The 18,358-nt window shown below is 45.5% G+C and overlaps 2 protein-coding genes across 4 annotated transcripts in view; both read left to right on the forward strand.

Annotated features, from left to right (window-relative positions):
* Positions 1-18,358, forward strand: part of LOC120952452 (heterogeneous nuclear ribonucleoprotein 27C) — a 214,784-nt gene that overhangs the window by 62,905 nt on the left and 133,521 nt on the right. The window lies entirely within an intron of this gene.
* LOC120949596 (nephrin-like) overlaps positions 1,303-18,358 on the forward strand; it is an 85,599-nt gene continuing 68,543 nt past the window's right edge. Inside the window, exons 1-2 of one of the 3 annotated variants that reach the window (XM_040366993.2) lie at positions 1,303-1,803; positions 9,862-10,488. In XM_040366993.2, the coding sequence (XP_040222927.2) occupies positions 10,278-10,488 (211 nt within the window). In that variant the 5' untranslated portion in view covers positions 1,303-1,803; positions 9,862-10,277. The remainder of the gene's footprint in view (positions 1,804-9,861; positions 10,489-18,358) is intronic. The other 2 variants (XM_040366994.2, XM_049606606.1) reach the window with 2 other exon arrangements.

An 18,358-nucleotide genomic window follows, 5' to 3' on the forward strand; every position in this document is an offset into this window, starting at 1 on the left:
TCTCAGCATCCTGGGGAATCGGCTTTCGTGGGCTTCGTGCGATCGATCAGCGGATCGATCGAGGATTCGTATACGTGTAGTTGAGTGGAATAAATCGTATGATTATAACGGTGTAAAGACATTCTACGTTCTAGTGTTTTTTTATCCCTTTTTGCGACTTCGTGAAAGAACACCAAGAGATACCCCGGATAGTTCACCGGCTGCCCGCCAAAACGGTGGCCCGCCCTGCTGGGTCCGACAATGTGTGACTTCTCGCTGGTGACTCCATCAGCATAAAGAGCGTGATTTTATTGGCCGACGTAAAGACAAGCCACATATGGAGAGGAGACCGCACGTGACAGGAAGAGACAAAAAATAAAATTAAAACAACTATTTAATGCGTCCAATCGAGAACAGTCACTCTGCAAAGGAGGAACATTCTGTCGACTTTAGGATTAATTAATGTGAATGATAACAACCGCGTGCGTGCTAAATGGGTGGCAGGGGTTTGTATTGGTAAACCTTTAGTGGAGATTAGTATTGAAGCGCAGAATTAAATGATGTTTTACTTATTATCTTAATCCAATTTTATGTACAACGATTGCTTAAACGCAGAATAAGTACGAAAATGGTTCCGTTACGTTGAATGTATTTTATGCGAGCTGTTTGTTGATCGCTTTTATATTTGCATACTCTCGTAAATAGACTCTGTTAGTGTTTTGCGTGTGAATAGCGTTTTTTTTTAAATTGTCTAAACTTTATGTGATTAATGCAATCAAGTTTCGTGATTTTTGATAACTCTAAACATGTTTTAAAAAAATCAAGGTTAAAATAAAGGATTAGCGCCTGTTTTCAGCTTGCTGGTCCATACAATCCATGCACAAAGCATCACGTAACCGAAGAAGCCCAAATAAGCTGCGGGTGTATGGTAGAAAGCCTCACCATTAAGGCTCATCAATGGAAACCCAGCGTGTCCAATGCCAAGTTCATCCATTCTGAGGTGTTTTAGTTTTTTTTTCGTGTGTGAGTGCTTTTTTGCTCAATACATTCACTTCGATTACTTCAGCCTAAAAACAGTGTATTTTTGAGAGCATGCTTGATTATGCTCCAAAGCTATCAAACTCTCTCACTTTCTCTCTCTTATGTTTCTCTGGAGCGGCCGAATTTCTCCTCCGCTGCAGCACCGTTCGTAGGGAGCCGCTTGCTCTTTAGTACAGACCAGCCGGTTGTACTAAAAATCGGTGCCCGAACGCCGAACCCGAAAATCCGAACGATCCTGCCCTACCGCGGGAGCGAACCGCGTGAGAGAACCGTCAAAACCGCCCGCAACATCATGGCGCACGAGAGAGAGAGAGAGAGAGAGAGAGAGAGAGAGAGAGAGAGAGAGGGGGAAGAAGACAGCTCCGATCCGTGCGAGAGCATGCCAGCCGCAGCAACAGCAGGTTGGGTAGCGCCTGCAACCAGCAGCATCGGGACGGGTCGCGACCACGGCACACGGCAGTGCTGTTTAAATGCTGACGCGCTTCGGTTCGGGGTTTCGGTACGGCGTGCGTTTCCCGTGCCAAGAGTGCGCATACACACGGGGTGGCTAATTTAAGACGCGTTAATCGAACCGCGTACTTGCGTGTACGTGTGTGTATATGTGAGAGAATGTATGTGTGCACCAGTTTGGAGTGAGTTTTTTTTTAATTTGTTTGCTCTGCTACTAGGAAGTTTTGGTGCAGTTTATGTGCATGGTCAGTGCAAGGACGAAAGGTTTCAAAAGATCGAAGCCTAGCCTAGTGTCCAAGGATGTTGCGAAAACGTTCTTCGTTAACCGTAATGGTGAGTTTTGCGGCTAGATGGATGTGGGGGAAATGGTGCACCGGCATACCGGGTTTGCAGGAAGCAGTTGTTGATGCGAAACAGGGTGGTGAAGTGTGTCTTGCAAAGTGAAAAATATATCATTTGCTGCTTTTAAACTGAACGCAATATCTCTTCATACAGTTACAATAAGTGAAACAGTATGCATGTTCCTAAGGATAAACATATGCAAGCGAGTTCAAGGGAACTACAGTTGTGTGCCGTTATACATACAACATACTGTTTTCTTAACAACAACAACCAAAATGCATGGTTGTGTACGTCGTTCACGCTCGTGCTGCTTTCGAATTCAATTACATGATTGATTAAATTCATACCACATGAAGGGTGAATGGAGGGATCGATCGATTGGCGTGGAAATGGTGAATCACATTGCTGACAAATTGTGACGCAAAACAAACCATACAGTATAAGCAACCTGTATGCAACCGAAGTACCAGCAGTACGCTGAACCTGCGCGGAATTCAAACTCATCTCAGGATCTCAGGATATTACAGTTTTCCTGCATGCGTGTATCTATGGTTTAGCTGAAACGCGTTACTTAAACGCAAACAGCCAATAATTGGTACGTGCGCCGGTGTTGACTGTGCCACCAACTGTTAATATCCGGCGAATGATATGAAAATAAACGAATATTAGTTCAATTATCATAATCCAGTGTGTGTATGCTGTGCTAATCAATTCACTGCTACTGTGCGTGTGTGTGTGTGTGTGTTTGTGCAAATAAGCATCAGTGAGTGAAAAGTGCACAGCTTAGTGTGTCAATTTTGATGAAAAATCATAAATAATGTCATTCATCATCTGAAACGGATGTTAATTGTCTGCACCGTACTGTTTGTGTTGTACCTTTTTGTCCAACCATCTCATCAACCGTGGAATTAATCTGCTCAACTGTTCATGATGATAAATTAGTTATGCATCATCATCATCATCATCATCGCAGTAAAGCAGACAGTATTGCAGAGAGAGTGGCATGGTCTCGTGCAGTTGGCTCATCGATGATACCTTCCTGCTTCATAGGTCCGTGTGTGTGCGTGTGTGTATGTGTGTGTGATTGTAATAAGCGTTGCAATGTCCCGGCTGGATGAAAATTGATTTAAAAAAAGCGTATGCAATGCATCATGATATATGGCCAAGGATTAACATGCACCGGCGGACTGTGCTGTGCTAGATTAAGTGAAAACGCAAGAGCCTTATCGGGCCCAACAACCGAGGATTAAGTGATGGAAAAGTGATTCGTACTATAGAAATTTCTTTGAAAAGCATGCATGTTTATCGGCAAATTAATCGGCCGGTGTGTTTATTTTTTTGTTTTGTGTTGGAACGAAACGACCGTTCCGCAGTCGAATGCGCCCACACACCAATTTCCAGCGTTAATTTCCATATTTATCGCTGCAAAATGTGTATTGGAATAATCGGGCAACAACGAGGTCAGCCAATATTGCCCTACCAGGAATACATTACTCGAAAACTACTCCAGCGTGCATGATTGCGGGACGTTTTTCCACAATTTCCCGACTATTTCCGGCAACGAATTAATGCTCCGAAACGTTAAATTTCGGCCAACAATGATATAGGCCGGGAGTTACATTATGCAAAAGCGGCATCGGCGGCGATGAAGCCTTGTGCCGGAGTGAAAGAGCCAGCGTAAATCACGCGCCCGATACAGATCCTCCCGGAAAGCTCTTAAAACACACCTAAATAATGTCTTAATCGGTAGCTTTTGGGTCCCAACGTGCTTCATCTGATTTGTGTTTCGTGAGCCCGTTTGTTAGAAAAAAGGGCCCACACTGTTTGATTCGAACATTTGGACAAATAGCAAGGTGGAAAAAAAGGAACCAGATTAGTAAGAAATGTGAGGTTAAGGGTGCTGGCACAACTTTTCCCTGTTTTGGAGCGAGTCGCTCACATTCCTAGAACGGTGTGTAGTACCTTTAGCCGATTGCAGGTTGCATGCAAATTTCTCAAAGTCCCCGCGCTTGAAGGGCCAGTTTCTTGGAAAGCTTACCTCGTTCACATACACACCGTTCGCGGAATACATAAATTGTGCGCTTCCTGTGCGCTCCTGGAATTCGCCCGACCGCCTAACGACCGCGTGGCTGTAACCGGGTCCGAGGGGGTGTTGAAGATTAACCGAGCTTTCCGTCCGCCAACTTCACACTTACCAACTGCTTGTACCCTTTCCACTTACATGTTTGAAGTTTTGCTTGCATGAGCACCCACCACCACCACCACTATTCAAGGACTAAAGGTTGAGGTGGTTGAGGTTTTGTTGCTCCCATTGCACCCGGCTAGCGTGCATAAACCATTGGAGTTGAAAAATATAAAAAAAACGTTCAGTGCAAATAAAAAGTCCTGGCAAAAATAGTACAAATGCTCTCTAACAATCGATGATAAAACCAACACATCGGAAACAGCTTTCTGCTGCTCTCTGTCCCTTGCCCTCTTTCAGGTACGTTCCAGCTACACTACGAGAGCTGCGAAAAGCATACAACAATGCAACAATGGAAAAAGTAGGCCATGACTTGCACATGAGCGCTGCAACCGGGGTTGCAGGAGGAGGTTGGGGAAAATGGTGTGGAAAAGCTTTTAAAGGGATTATGATAAGATTTATGAAGCGATTTTACGCACCGGCAAGCACACTGGCGCTGATGCCTCGTGACCTCGTCGTGAACTTCTCGGCTTCTTAGTGGAATATTGAACTATCCTACAGAGCACGCAATACGAGGAACTTGTGTAAACCGACCGGAGTAGAGAGGCATTTGGAGCTGTTCGAAAGAATGTCTCGTCGGTCGAGAGGATGCAAACAATTCCAAATAGCATTATTAATGTTACACAAGTTCATAAAGTCATTGACATTGTTTTAGATATTAGCAGAGACTGCAATAGAACGGCTAATGGTGGCATTGTTTGAAGAAATCTTACACTTACACTTACAGAAGAAATAATCAAACAATGTTAACGAGACGAGCTGGCAAGCACGTTTCACCAGTATTTGCAGTAAAGTTTTGTTTTTTCAGCTGTGTTCGTTTCAAATTGAAAACTCAAACAAAAGTGAAGCGAGGAAGAAAGGTAATATAATCTTTCGCCCCGCCTCTTTTGCTCGGAAACTTTCAGCGAAAAGTTGCAGTTTTCCAAACGTCGTAGAAAACTCCAGCCCCCGACGCTCAAAAGCTTAAAGCCGAAACCACTCTTTCCACGCACGAGTGGAAGCGCTGTTTCGAGCGCAAAGTTTCGATCCGTTCAAAAAGCGTCACGCCAGCAGCAAGAACCGATTGACCCTTTTTTCCCCCAGCCCCAATTCCGCTAACAAAATAACCCCACACAGCACGCACCTTTAAGGCTGATTCAATCATTCAACCCGAACGGCGGAACGCACCAACACGGCCAGCATCGTGCCCCGGCATCACTTCCGGGCAGAGAGCTTGCGCCTGTCCCTTCCTGCGCTTTCCGTGGCACGGTTCCGTCCCCGCGTAGGCAAGGCTTTTCCGCATTTGTTCACCGAAAAGGGGAAATTGTAAAATTTGCGGTAACAACTTCCTCCGCCGCTGCCACATAAACCACACCGTCTCCACCAACCGGACTCAATTTACAAGTTTTCTAGTTTGCCCGCGCGAGATCATTGGGTGGTATGAAGGGGGAAAGAAGGAACCGTGGTACGGTGTGGGATGAATTTCCGTACTTTCTGCCAACAAAAAAAGGGGAGGCTGTAAATGCGAACCTCCAAAGCAGCCGCAAATGAAGGTTCGACCGGTTGGGCCCAATCGCCCGGTAAGGTGTCCTTCTGCTTCTGCCGTTGTTTTTCACTTAGCGCGCTAGCGCCCCTTTTTGGTGAGCCAGGTCGGACATCAAGGTCGGACGTTGTTTTTGGGTGGAACCGCCCGTCCCGAAGATGAAAACCGCAACGCAATCGACCTTTTCTTTGGCATCCTTCCATCTGCTGCCCCGATTCGAATGGCCAGGGTGGAATGGAGAGCCTCCTCTAAACCGTACGCCGTCACAGTACCCACAGCCATTCACAGCTCACAATTGTAGTCAGAAAGTGAGGTACAAAAAGGATGCTGCTCGTAACCGTGCTTTGGGACGCATGCAAAGACGAACGCTAGCGAAAGGAGCATTTTCTCACTCACAGTGCGACGGAAAACGTCTTTAAGCCTGTTTGCCTGCGGCCCAGTGGCTTGAGGAGAAGATCCTTGAGAACCGTTTCATTTTCCCTGCCTCGGGCAAATAAAACCACAACCTGGTGGCCAGGTAGCCAGGCCAGGCTTTGAATGATAGACATTTTAACTGCAACCAACCGTGGGCATTCCGTTCTACCAAGGCCTACTAGTAAAGCGCATCGGTAGCAAATTGTATCATTTCCTTCCCCATGTACATTTTGTACCCTGTGCACGTGGTCGCATTTATTTGATGATTTACTCGTTGCCTCTGTTTCGCCAGCCGTTGCGCACTGGTACATCCCCAATGGGGAAAGGTATCCATTTTATTGTTTTCGTTTTTTTACGCAAAAAAGTAGCTTCAAAGAGGAATATTACAGCAAACAAACGGTCTCTCTCGATGAAGCAAATGCGAAGGACCCAAGGACAGCAAAATTGTTCTCTAAACAGCAGCACGTGCGCTGCGACATGAAAAAAAGCGACGAGTAAACCCTGGAAGTACGAAAAAGAACGCAGCCAAACAATAAAGACACCTCTCCAAATCATCAGGCCACGGTGAGACAAAACCTCAGATGAACCTTATAAAATATGGAATCAGCGCGAGAGAGAGAGAGAGAAAAAGGTGGCCAACAAACGTACCTACGAAAATAATTCACATTTATCTCTCTGTTTTGGGTTTTATGAAGCAACCCTCGCCAGGGCCTCGCCGTGTAAATTGCCGGAGAAAATAAAGCCAAAAGTTCCGTGCCAAATTTAATGCGGGCCGCGTGCTTCCTTGCTCTTCCCGCCAGGCTGCCCTGCCCGGGCCCAACCAGTATGGCTTACGGAACTTTCAACGATTTGCGCGCTGCTTTAGTTTTATTCCGCCCGCGTTGTGCAAATAGCATTTGCCGCCACACATCCTTCCTTCTCACACATCTCCTCCATCGTTAAAGCTCCGTGGCGCACGGTGCCGGCAAAGCTCGGTAAGGATTATAAATTAAAAAAGTTTTCCACCTTTAGCGTGAGCGCGAAATTATACGCGAATGCTTAAATGGTTTTAGATTTTGAATGGTTGATGAAAACTGGGAAATGGGAGAGAGAGCAGAAAATATGGGGCAAAACAATGCATCGTCTTTCTTCGAATTCACTTAGGCAAATTAAAAACGTATCGCTAAGGCTCAGTGTTCCGCTTGTGTTTGTGATAAAAATAACGTTCTCTTAATGCCATTCAAAATTGCCCTCCGCGTCCGCGTATGGTTTAGTAATGCGCAGGAAGCTGAGCGCTGGCTCAGGCTCGCCCCACACGAAAGTCTGGACCGCAGTTTGCAGTTTGCACTAATCCACTCACAATCGAGCAACAGCCGCGCGAGTATTTACGCTTAATCCGGTTTGGTTTCGGTAGCTGTGGGGAGCTTTTCCTCCTGTGTGGAAGGAGCGAACTGGAAAGGTGAAATTTTCCAAAGCGAATAAAAAATTAACCCCAAAGCTGGCGGAAATCTTCACCGAACGTTTAGCGGCTTGGGCAATGGAGAGAGAGAGAGAGAGAGCGACACGGGCCAAGATTCCAGTAAGCTGACTTAATCCTTCGGGCGCTATCACTTCGCGCTACCCAGTGGCACTTGCGGAAGGGAAAGGGAACCGACGACGACGAAGCCGTACCACCAGGCACCAGGGCGGTGATGTTCTGTGTGGTCACTTTCGTTAGAACAATCCACCAACCACTTGCCAACGCTACCGTATACACACACACACACACACACACGCTCTAAAGCCCTCGGTTTTGGTTTGGATTGTGAGGTGGAATTTTTATTTAACTAGAAGCACCAAAATAAAGAAAAGAACAAACCGCGGTTCGCCATAATACACAGGGGGAACGAATGTTGAGTGGATTTTTATAATAATGTGGATGTTTTTTTCTTTCTTTCAAATTTGGTTTACCGACCAACTCCAAGCAAGATAAAAATGGCAGACTGGCAAATCCAAGCTAAGCTTACAAAGCTTTTTTCTCCCTCAACTGCTGGTAAGCTACCATTCTTTAAAAAAAAAGTCCTTGTGGATGGAGAGCTTTATTTGGAAGGGAGGAGTACTGTTTTTGTGGCTTTTTTCCTTACAATAAATTACTCCACCAGAAATGTTTTACATGGTGTAATTTTGTTTTTTAGAGACACCATCATCAATGGGGTTTGATTTTGTAGAAGAATCATTGCCACTGACACATGAAAACAGAGTAATGTTTCCTGAATCTTGCATTAACCATTCCATGTACAAAGCAAAGTAAAACTTTGGCGTGATCGATAGCTCGTTAAATGGCATCGTCCAGCTAGCAATGCCCTATTATTCGCACCCCATAATTACGGCCAGATAAGAAAAATAGCTCCATCACACACACACACACACACACACACACACACACACACACACACACACACACACACACACACACACACACACACACACACACACACACACACACACACACACCCACATACACACACACACACACACACACACACACACACACACACACACACACACACATGCGTATTCATTTTTCCCTTACGTCACAGCCGATCAATTATAATTAACTAATCAATTACCGCACTCCCACGGCACCGAAGAAGGTGGTCATTGCTGCTTCCCTCTCGCAGCCCCTAACTAAAAGACCAACCAAACATTGGCGAAAGTAAAAGTTTCTCCAGCCTCACCGCCCCTCAATCACTTGGGGTTGCGTTTTTGGTCCATTAGAGCGAAAATGGTACCTTCGTCTTATTAGTTTCCACAAACGTGTCCGCTTCCCTGAAACATCCTAAATGGTTGCGTTACTCACAGTTTTCCTTCACTTTGCTAAGCTCCAACGGAAAGGGACGCCATGCAAGCGACGGATTATTGTCATAATCTAAGGAAGTGAATTAATAAATTTCGCTCACCATACCGTCAGTTTTGGAAACGTGAGACACTGTTTCACCACCTGCCAGGACGATGGTCGGTGTGGTAAAACTGCCCCGTCCAGGTTAAAGCACGTAAGAGGAAAAATTGGAAAAGTTTCACCAAAAACCAAACAATGTGTTTTTCCTTCCCATCTTGGTTTCCCCGCTTTCCCATTACAGTTGTCTGTTGAGCGATGCTAGTGAGGGGGGAAATATTTCCACATCCTTGCTGTACTGGGCTGAGCTGACGTCCAAGGGGATGAATATGAATTCCAGCATCGGTAAAAAGTGAGCGAAAACGAGTACACAAAGACAACGGTGACTACAAAAAAAGAAGCACAAACTACAATAAAGCCACGCCAAAACGGGATATTGATGGTTGGGAGCAAATGGTTGAAAAAAAAAGTGCAAAATTCTTTGAGTGTTTTTCACACACACAAAACAAAGTGAGGAAAAATGCACCGACAAAGTTATTTAAATAACTTCCCACAACTCCCAAATCCCAGCTCCGGTGCCATCCGGGGAAGTTAATCAAAACAAGTGTCAAACGGTTCTGTTGCTGAGCAGGAAGGTAAAATGCACCAATAAAGTGAAAGTGAGACCGGAAGCTCGACAAAGGTTAACAAGTGAACAAAGAAGATGCTGGAAGGAAGGAATGTTAGAAAAGTGCTTTTTTGTTGTTTTGTTTTGGCCATGACTTTGACAACATATTGGAGTGAGACATTCGATTTTGGTCCTTCGAACCGGATTCGTTGAACTAATAAAGTGATCAAGCTGGCGGTTTCGGATGGCAAGCTGTTAATTTCAGGTGTCCCCCCCAGGTCCAGATTCGGACGAAGTACACGTTTGTGGTTTCGTGCTTGCAGTCAATCGTACTAATCGCTACAGCATCGAAGTACCCTTTGCTAATGCACCAACCTTTTTCTTTCTCTTTCTTCTCTTCTTGTTTGTAGCATAAAGAATGAAGAAAAGTGATGTGAAGTGTCTGAAACTGCAGGTCAGTTTGGTGCATGAAAGATGATGCCAGTGTGTGTGTGTGTGTGTAATTGATACAGAGAAAATCCTCTTTACCGCTTTAACGTGAAAGAAAAAAAACACGCCCCTAACAAAGGTAAACGCGTTGAAAGGTGTAGAGGGGTGGGGAGAGCAGGTGCTAAGTGATCCAAAACCCTGTACCAATGGCTGGTGTTGTGTTTACACTGTGTCTTCTATTGCATCGTTAGAATTGTGAGCTTGTGAGCGTATACTTTTCAGTTTTCTTTCGTTTGCATTATTCTGTGAAAAGAAACGAAGTGAGTTTCCAGTTGGGAAGTGTACCACCATCGCCACATGCCACGTTCAAGAAGAAAAAGAAAAGTGTCCAGTGTGAATGATTATTAGTTTGGAAAAGCACAAAAAATTAAAAAAAAATAATAATACATATCCCAACATGGTGTCGTCTGTGGCCGGGCCGGTTGCCACAACGCTTCGACGGTGTTGTGCAAAAACGCTACCGGCGGCGCTGCTGTTCGCGCTTATCGCGCTTTCCGGAAGGATAAAACCCACCGCAGCCAGCAGTTCCATCATTGGCGACGAAAATGGTAAGTGATTTCATGTTTTGACAGGTCAACCCAACCCAAGCAGCTAGCACCTGGATATGCGGGGAGACATTATTCTTACGATAACGCTTTTACAGCGCTAACCCGTCGCGCTCAGCGTTGGAACGAAATTATAGGCAAAAAAAAAACGGGAATGGGGATTTACTTCTTCCCTCCCCCTACTTTGCATATGATTGTGTGCCAGTTTTATTACTTCTACATTTTAATTACAAATTCGCACGCAACTGAACCCGTTGAAGCCAGAGGCGAATCGCTGCTGCCCTGGACCCGAAAGGGAAGCCGAAAAAACACATACACTCCTATGCTCAAATATCAAACGCTAATCCATCATTCCGAAAAGCTGTGTATCGGTGGGTGTAGCTTTGTCGCGGCCGTGTGTGTGTGTGCTGCTCTTAAGCTTCCTTTCGACCCAACCAGCCACAATCCGATTGAGCGCCGATTATTGGTGCCAGGCATGCCAATATGCAATTACAGAAAATCATACGTCAGTCGGCGCAAAGCAGGACGATAATCTGCAACCGGAGCGTGCTGGACGGAAATCAATAACGCCTCACAGAGGTCATGGTTGGAACCGTCATGTCAGCTGTGTATGTGTTTGTATATTCCGCTCAAGGTAATACTGAGTATGTTAATTCCGTTTTGTCCTTAAAGGAAAGAAAAAAGAATCAGTTTAGATTTTCCGTTTGCAGGATTAAATTGGAAAACTTATTCATAACAGCACACAAACAAACAAGCACCGAAATGAAATCGAAATTCAGCTCCAATTACTTTCTGACGGATGGAAAATTAACTCGAAATTGCTTCATCGGTGCAACTCCCGAAACATTTGTTCGTTCGGGCAGAAAAGAGCTGAGCGATTCTTATCATCCGCCACTAGCGCTATCGCAGCAAAGCAATCTAAAAATCGTTGCCTAAAACAACGATGTAATAATAATGCACAACAGCAAAACAACGGTCCCTTCTGCTTCCTTTCCGAATCTGCCCAGATGGATCAATGTTTTGAAGGCCACTGTGTACACACACCGAAGGAATGGGGGCAAGGCAGCAAACTAACGTCTAAGGATCAAGACTAAGGGTAAAGCGCTTCGCTGACGTACTTGGCAGAGCGAGGCGATCCAGTGCGGGACTGTATTCTGCAGGAAGGAAGAAGCAGAACAAAATCACTCGCTGCCTTGCCGAAGAGATTGTGTGTTCTTACCTTTCTGTAGGAGGTGGTTGAAGTGTGTGTGTTTCTTTTTCCTCGTCCTTTGTTTTTACCTCTCTTGCCAATTCGCATTGAAAGCAAACCACATAGCGCCACACCGAACGTAACACGTTCTGCCCTGCTGCACAGCAATCTTACTGATAGCGTTACCAAAGGACGAAAGAAAATGAAGTTCGATTTTTCCGATCGAATACCGTCTTCGCTGCGGAGGGAGCTTTTCCGCCCCGCATGGCCAGCTATCTAGCCTAGCTGCGAGTGCAGGATAAGGGGGTTTGTTTGTTTGTGCTAAGCGAAGAACTTCGCCAGTCTTCCCCGTGCTCGAGCTGCCGTCGTTACATTAAGATCGATGGCAACGTAATCGAAAGATAATTCCCTTTACTGGATTTATTCTCGGTCCGTGTGTCTGTGTGTGTGTGCATAGCTACTGGACACTGCACTCCGAGGGGTATGAATTAAGCCTTAGTGAATGATATCGATTCACAAAGACGAATGAGGTCTCTTGCAATCATCGCACACACATAGACTAGCAGTTACGTCCGCAAGCGAAGAGAAAATCGATCCCTACGTTGAGTGTTCGCTGGAAGGCTTATCCAGGATAAAAATGGGTAGGATGGCTTTTTCCCCCCATTTCTTTCCTTCCAGCCCTACAGCGGCGAATGCATCAACACGTTAAAGGGAGGGAAGGAGATTTTCGGCGAAGGCTCGCGAACGGCTGGATCATGCCCTCTAAATCCCGGGCCTGTCATCTTTTCGATCCAGTTTTATTTCGTTGTTGCTGTGTCTGGTTTGCCCAAGTTCGCAATCGCTTTGTTTGATTGTTTTTGGAGTATGAGAAAGGCTTTGCGGGTGTGTCTTTCATTTTCAAATCCAGCCGTTTGATCGTGTGCAATTTCAATTCGTTCGTTTTCAATTGTTTGTATCGAGGCCAATTGTAGGATTATGTTTAATTGACCTACCAAGCCTACGGATCCGTTCAAATGTGAAATCAATTCGAATGTGGATTAATTATCAATTCAAATTTTAAATACCATTTTGAGATTAATTGCTCATAGTGCATTTCAAATTTGAATTTATGAAACACCGTATTAACATTGCCGGCAAGAAAGAATTGTTTATTGCATAAGCTATCTCGATTGTTCGTTGTAAACCAACTCAATCACAGGGCAGTGATAAAACAAATGGCCGATAATCGGACCGCCAATTAAAACATTGTAATCCCAATAATAAAAACCCCCGATAAACCATCGCTCTTCGTTCGGATTAATTGATTAGAACAAAGCGATTCTGTCCGTCCCTGGTAAGGCCTTTCGAAGACACCTGCGCCTGCGATCGTTCGCTTCACCTTAAGCTGTCATTAAAGTAGCCTGCATCCCATCATTTCACTCGCGGCATCTCGGTATCACATCGGAATCAAACGAGATGCCGCCCGTAAACATCGACCCATCGGCAATAGGCGAAAAAGTCCCGGCGGAGAAATGGCCGGTGAAAGGGGTTTCACCGCGCGCTGCTCTTCGGTTGAAGATGCGGTAAAAAGAAAGCAGCGCAGCCTCCTCCCCGGACACATCGTAAAATGGAAGCCCCTTGTTTCCCTTTCCTTCACACAAGTGCTGTGTGAGAACTTTTGTGCGCGAGCCGACCGAATGTCGCTCTCCCGACAGGGCAAGATCAAACGGGGTCTCCTTCGGCAGACGGTGGTTCGAACGGTGGTTCGAAGAGAAGGGACCAACCAAAAAAAAGGAGTAAGAAAAGGGCAAAATCGAACCATTTATAACCGTTTGATATGAATGAGAGGCAACTGCTTGCTCGCTGTTGATAAGACGGAGACAGACAACCCCTGACCGTTCCGTCCCTGGGTATAATCGATGAATTGGCTATTGGGTGGACTGAAAAGGCACGCAGGGGAAAAGTGAAAAGGCACGCAGGGGAAGCGATTGGTTCAGAAACGGTAAGCAAAGAACAGACAACAGGCAACCGGACCCGGCCCTTCCGGACCGAAACGTGTCAACAAATCATCATCGTTTCAAACATTTCCATCAGCTTCTCGTGCATTCGTCGAATCGTTCGTCTTTTGCTCCGAACGTCGTGGTGTGTGCCGTTTTCTTCAAAGCGTCAGTCGGAACCGGCCGGAGCATTCCAGTTCTGTGTGTTTTTTTATTTTTTATTTCTTTAGTTTTATTATCATTTGAAATCGGTTTCCATTCCTCTTCGCTACACTGCTACACAAGACAGGTTACGGGCACGGAGAAAATTTAATCAACAACCTTTAGAGTGATTTTTATTGATTTCCTCCACAGTTCCTTACTTCTTACGGAGCATGGTTTCGAGCAGTAAAACAAAATTAGAATCTCATCTCGCTTGCAGACATTCCAGTATCCAAGAGAATAGACCTATTTATTCGTAGCTGAAATGTGAGCAAGTAACTATTTATGTTTAGTTCTTGGAAGGGTTTTTGGAATCTTTAACGCTCGTCAAATTCCCACTTGCCGGGAAGGACCCACAATTGATCCCAAAAAATCGACCGAAAAGGTGTTGCGATGCATAGGTTCGTTTAATTCGGAACCCTTATTTAGACCGTACAATAGCATCAACGGCGTTTGACGTTTGACCACTCGCGTTTAGCCTGATTTGTTCCCATAATTCTTATTATAGAATAAGCGTTTCGGTTTCGATGTCTGGGAAGATCGTCATGTACTGTGATAGACCCTGTTTTTTAAAGATTTTAAATCGTTTAAAAAAAGCCTTAAACCTAACACGGTTCAACCTGAAGCAACCTCCACACGCACGTACGTGCCCCATATTATTCATGCACAACGCAGTCCTCCTTCCGAACCCCAAAGTGTATCGATTTTGGGTAACGAAGTGTGGACCACCGCGTGCGACAGTATCATTCGGTTGAAGATGGAGATCGAAATGAAGTAACCTTCCTTGAAAAGAGAAAAACAGCTACTAGACCGGACATGCCAACGAAGACGAACGTTAGACGGTTAGAGTCGTGGTTGATGTTTTTGTGTTTGTGTATGTGTGTCTGCTGTGTCATAAATTATGTGCCCGGCAATTTATATTTTGCCGCATCCCATTGGGTTCGGGTCCTTTTTTTTTGAAGGATCGTTTTTGTTCTGTTTTATGTATATATCGGGGCCAACTTTTCGCCAAACTACCCTTCAAGGTGGTCGGTAGGATCGATCTTCAGTTCGTCAAGCCAGATCTATGTCAATGTGGTATGGAAAAAAACACGCAAAACTGTGCTTTAATGTGCGGTGAGAAGCTACGTGAACCAGACAAATAAGCTAAAGATGAGGAAAAAATACCAAAACCAAGTCACACCGACACAAAAGGAGGAAAAGATTTCGCAATCATCATCATTGGAGGGCGGATGCCCGGTCCGAGATCCACACATAACTCATCGCTTTCAGCTGGAAATGTGTAAGCGATGGTTTCATCTACCGTCATAAAAGCCGCACAGCTGTCACCTGCATTAAATTGCCACTATCTTGGGTGGTTTATGTACGGTCACACCTTTGAAAAGACTCTCTAATGCCGCTACGCGCCCAGCACACACCCAGGTGAGGAAGTTGAGCTATTTGGTTGATGTACCCCTTTTCCTCGGACCATAACGTTAAGCCGCTTAACGCCAAAACATCAATCGGTTGGAGATGCTTCACGATTGCGGTCTTTTTTCTTCAAATTAAACGCAATGTGGCCCGGGACTGTATACATGACTCAGAAGACGAAGAAGTGTTCGAAAATCCCAAGTATTAAAAATGGCTATTACCATATGTCGATAAATGTTGGGATAATTTAAATTATATCTCTCATTTCGAAGACACCTTCAAAATGTCTGTGTTTAGTCTAGCGCTCCCATCAAGAGTATCCCTCATCGTCCATCTTAATAGCGCACGGTTTGTGGCTTTGGCTGGGAACACAATCGGGGGGCAGCTGTACAGCGCTCGCAAATTGGAAATCCCTCGCGAGTTCCGCCACACGGAATTGTGGTACGTTAATTATGCGAGAAATCCCAAATTCAAACCCTACCCGAAAACATACTCCCCCTTTGACAGGCGGTCAACCGGCCACATCCGTCCTCCGTAACGTAAGCAAGTAGCGTACGCCCTCGTTTCCACCATACATAATGGATGCCACAATTTCCGAATGCTCTTCAACCGGCTGATTACCGATCTCGGGTTGGGCGAGGGCAGTGGTGTGCTTTGTCGTGTTCTCATCGGATTCCCAATTTCCGCAACTTCAAATACCATGGATGACCTACATAGGCGAGGTTTGAAGCGTACAAACACACACACACACCAGGATGTGCTCTTTTTGTACTATTCACTAGTCAGAGCTCGATTGTACAAAATGGCCCGAGGTTTGAAAGTTTGGGCAGCCCGTAGTTCGTTCGTCGTTGGAAATAAAATGGTTCTCCAAAATTTCGTTCGAAGTACAAACACACAAATATGTGTTCATTCATCAATCATTCACAGAAATTCCCTCTTTTCCTGATTACTGCTACAGAGACACACAAACAACGAACATACGCTACGACTTCTGCAAAGGATGTTTGCGTGCTGCGATTCGTAATAGCATCGCACTTGCACACCGACGACCGAAAACGATTCTTGGGACAAAAAAGAGCACCAAACAAACCCGCATGCAAATGGATTCGTGATCGATTGAAAAACTTTCGCACAAACAGCTAATCTCCCGCAGCTAAAACTTTGCTGCGAGTCTGAGTTTTGGATGGCGAACGACGCTGCCAAAACACTACCGGAATCGGGTCCCGGTTCTCGATCGATATGTCAGGCATGCTGGGAGGGGCGTACTTGATCACCGTGTCGGAAACGGGGTGAAGTTTTGTGGAACCATTTTACATCCCAAGTAATTACTAATTGATCACACACAGAAGCTACATGCACTCCCAATAAGAAGATTGTTTGCCTTTCTTCTCGTTATTCTGCACGAGCAGTAATTCTGCTGGAAGCTGCCAGCATGATAAAATACACATTATCATAGTGGAAAGAAAATAAAATCCAGAAAGAAAGAGTGAACGCAAGAGCATCTACTCGCTAATCACATAACACATTCAGACTCTTCTGTTGGATAATTGAAACGATCCTTCGGCTCCCCTCAGTTAGTAACATTTCAGCGCGCAGTTATTTAATGCCCAGCCATAAATCTCGCCCTCGGTGTAGCCTGCGAGTTGTCTGAGCTGCCTGCGAACGATAGGGAGGAACTTAGGTTAGGTCCTACCGCCCCATTCGTGAAAGACATTCGGGCAAGTCCTTCCGCCAACTACTACTCGCTCGCTCGCGTGAAACTAATTTGAATTGCAATGGCTTTGCTGGCTGCCATCACTGGCTCCCGGTTGCAACCCGGTGCACCTAAAATCCGTGGCTCTGAAAGTGGCACGTTGTAAATGGTGTTTCATGCTTGCTCAATCTTGAGCTGCCGTCCCATCTTATTTCGGGCTTCGTGCCTTTTTTTCTATCGGATCCGACGCGATCCCCGTTTTGCATATTACTGCCTCCCAAAAGCGCTGCGCTCTTGGCGCTTGTAAGAAGCTTCACTTCACTCTTTGCCAAACACTTTGCCATTGCACAAAGGGGCGGCAAACCTAGTCAGACTCAGTCTACACACACAGACACACACCTACAGTACCATACTCTCTTTTTAAACTTCAACCCCAAAGAAGGATGTTTACGCGGTACACGGAACTTAAATCCTTCCCGTATCATTACACTCGAAAACGCCTTCCGCTTGTACGTGCATGTTTGCGCTGCTTCCGCCAAGTGGGTCCTTAGCTAAACCTATTCAAACATACACACACAAACACACATATGCAGAGAGACTTATACAGTCGCACGTATTTTTTCCTCCCATTTTCGCATGTTTTCGACGACCGTTCGCGTGGGCTGCTCGGTCGTATTTCAAGGATCACGCGTGCAGGATGGTTTCTCTCCAGTTGTGTAAAATGTGTACGCCCTGGCACGTTCTCGTCCAGGGGGAGCTCGCGCCCGTGCCTGCTGTCGTATTCAATTTAGAACCGTGTGCTTGTGTGTTGTTGCCGATGTTGCTGACTTTAATTACACTCTTCTTTTCACGTTTACCCTACCGACAAACTTTTCCAACAACATTCAGCGTTTGGGAGCGCAAAATTGAACCATAGCAAAGGCCAACAAAGCGGATGAGAAAAGTTTATGATTCTTAGTTTATGCTGGACGTAAGTAAAACACTGCAACCAGCTAGCATTGCAAACGCCGCACAGAATCAACCGTTATAAATCATGTCCGCTACATAACTCACATCAAGCAATCTCAATCAAGCGATGGTGAAGGATTCCTGGCGAAGAATTCCATCATCCTTGAGTCGAGTGCCTTGAACGTGGATTTCATAATAACACTTAACTATATACACACACACGCTGACCTTAGCCCGTTCGACAAGGGCCGAAGTGAACTCGCAATTCTCGGTCACGTAAAACGGAAGTTTACAAGTAGTTCCGGGTGTTTTTCCTCCGTTTTGTGCACGTCGTCGTCGGACCGTCGGACTGGGGCTGCGCGGTTGCTCTTTATTTATTAGAACCGCACAATGACGAAGGAGGCTCCAGGGTGGGCAGCCTGAAATTACAATCTCTCCGCGTGGGTCGGTGGCTCA

Source organism: Anopheles coluzzii, chromosome 2 (assembly GCF_943734685.1).
Source record: "Anopheles coluzzii chromosome 2, AcolN3, whole genome shotgun sequence".
NCBI classification, from domain to species: domain Eukaryota; kingdom Metazoa; phylum Arthropoda; class Insecta; order Diptera; family Culicidae; genus Anopheles; species Anopheles coluzzii.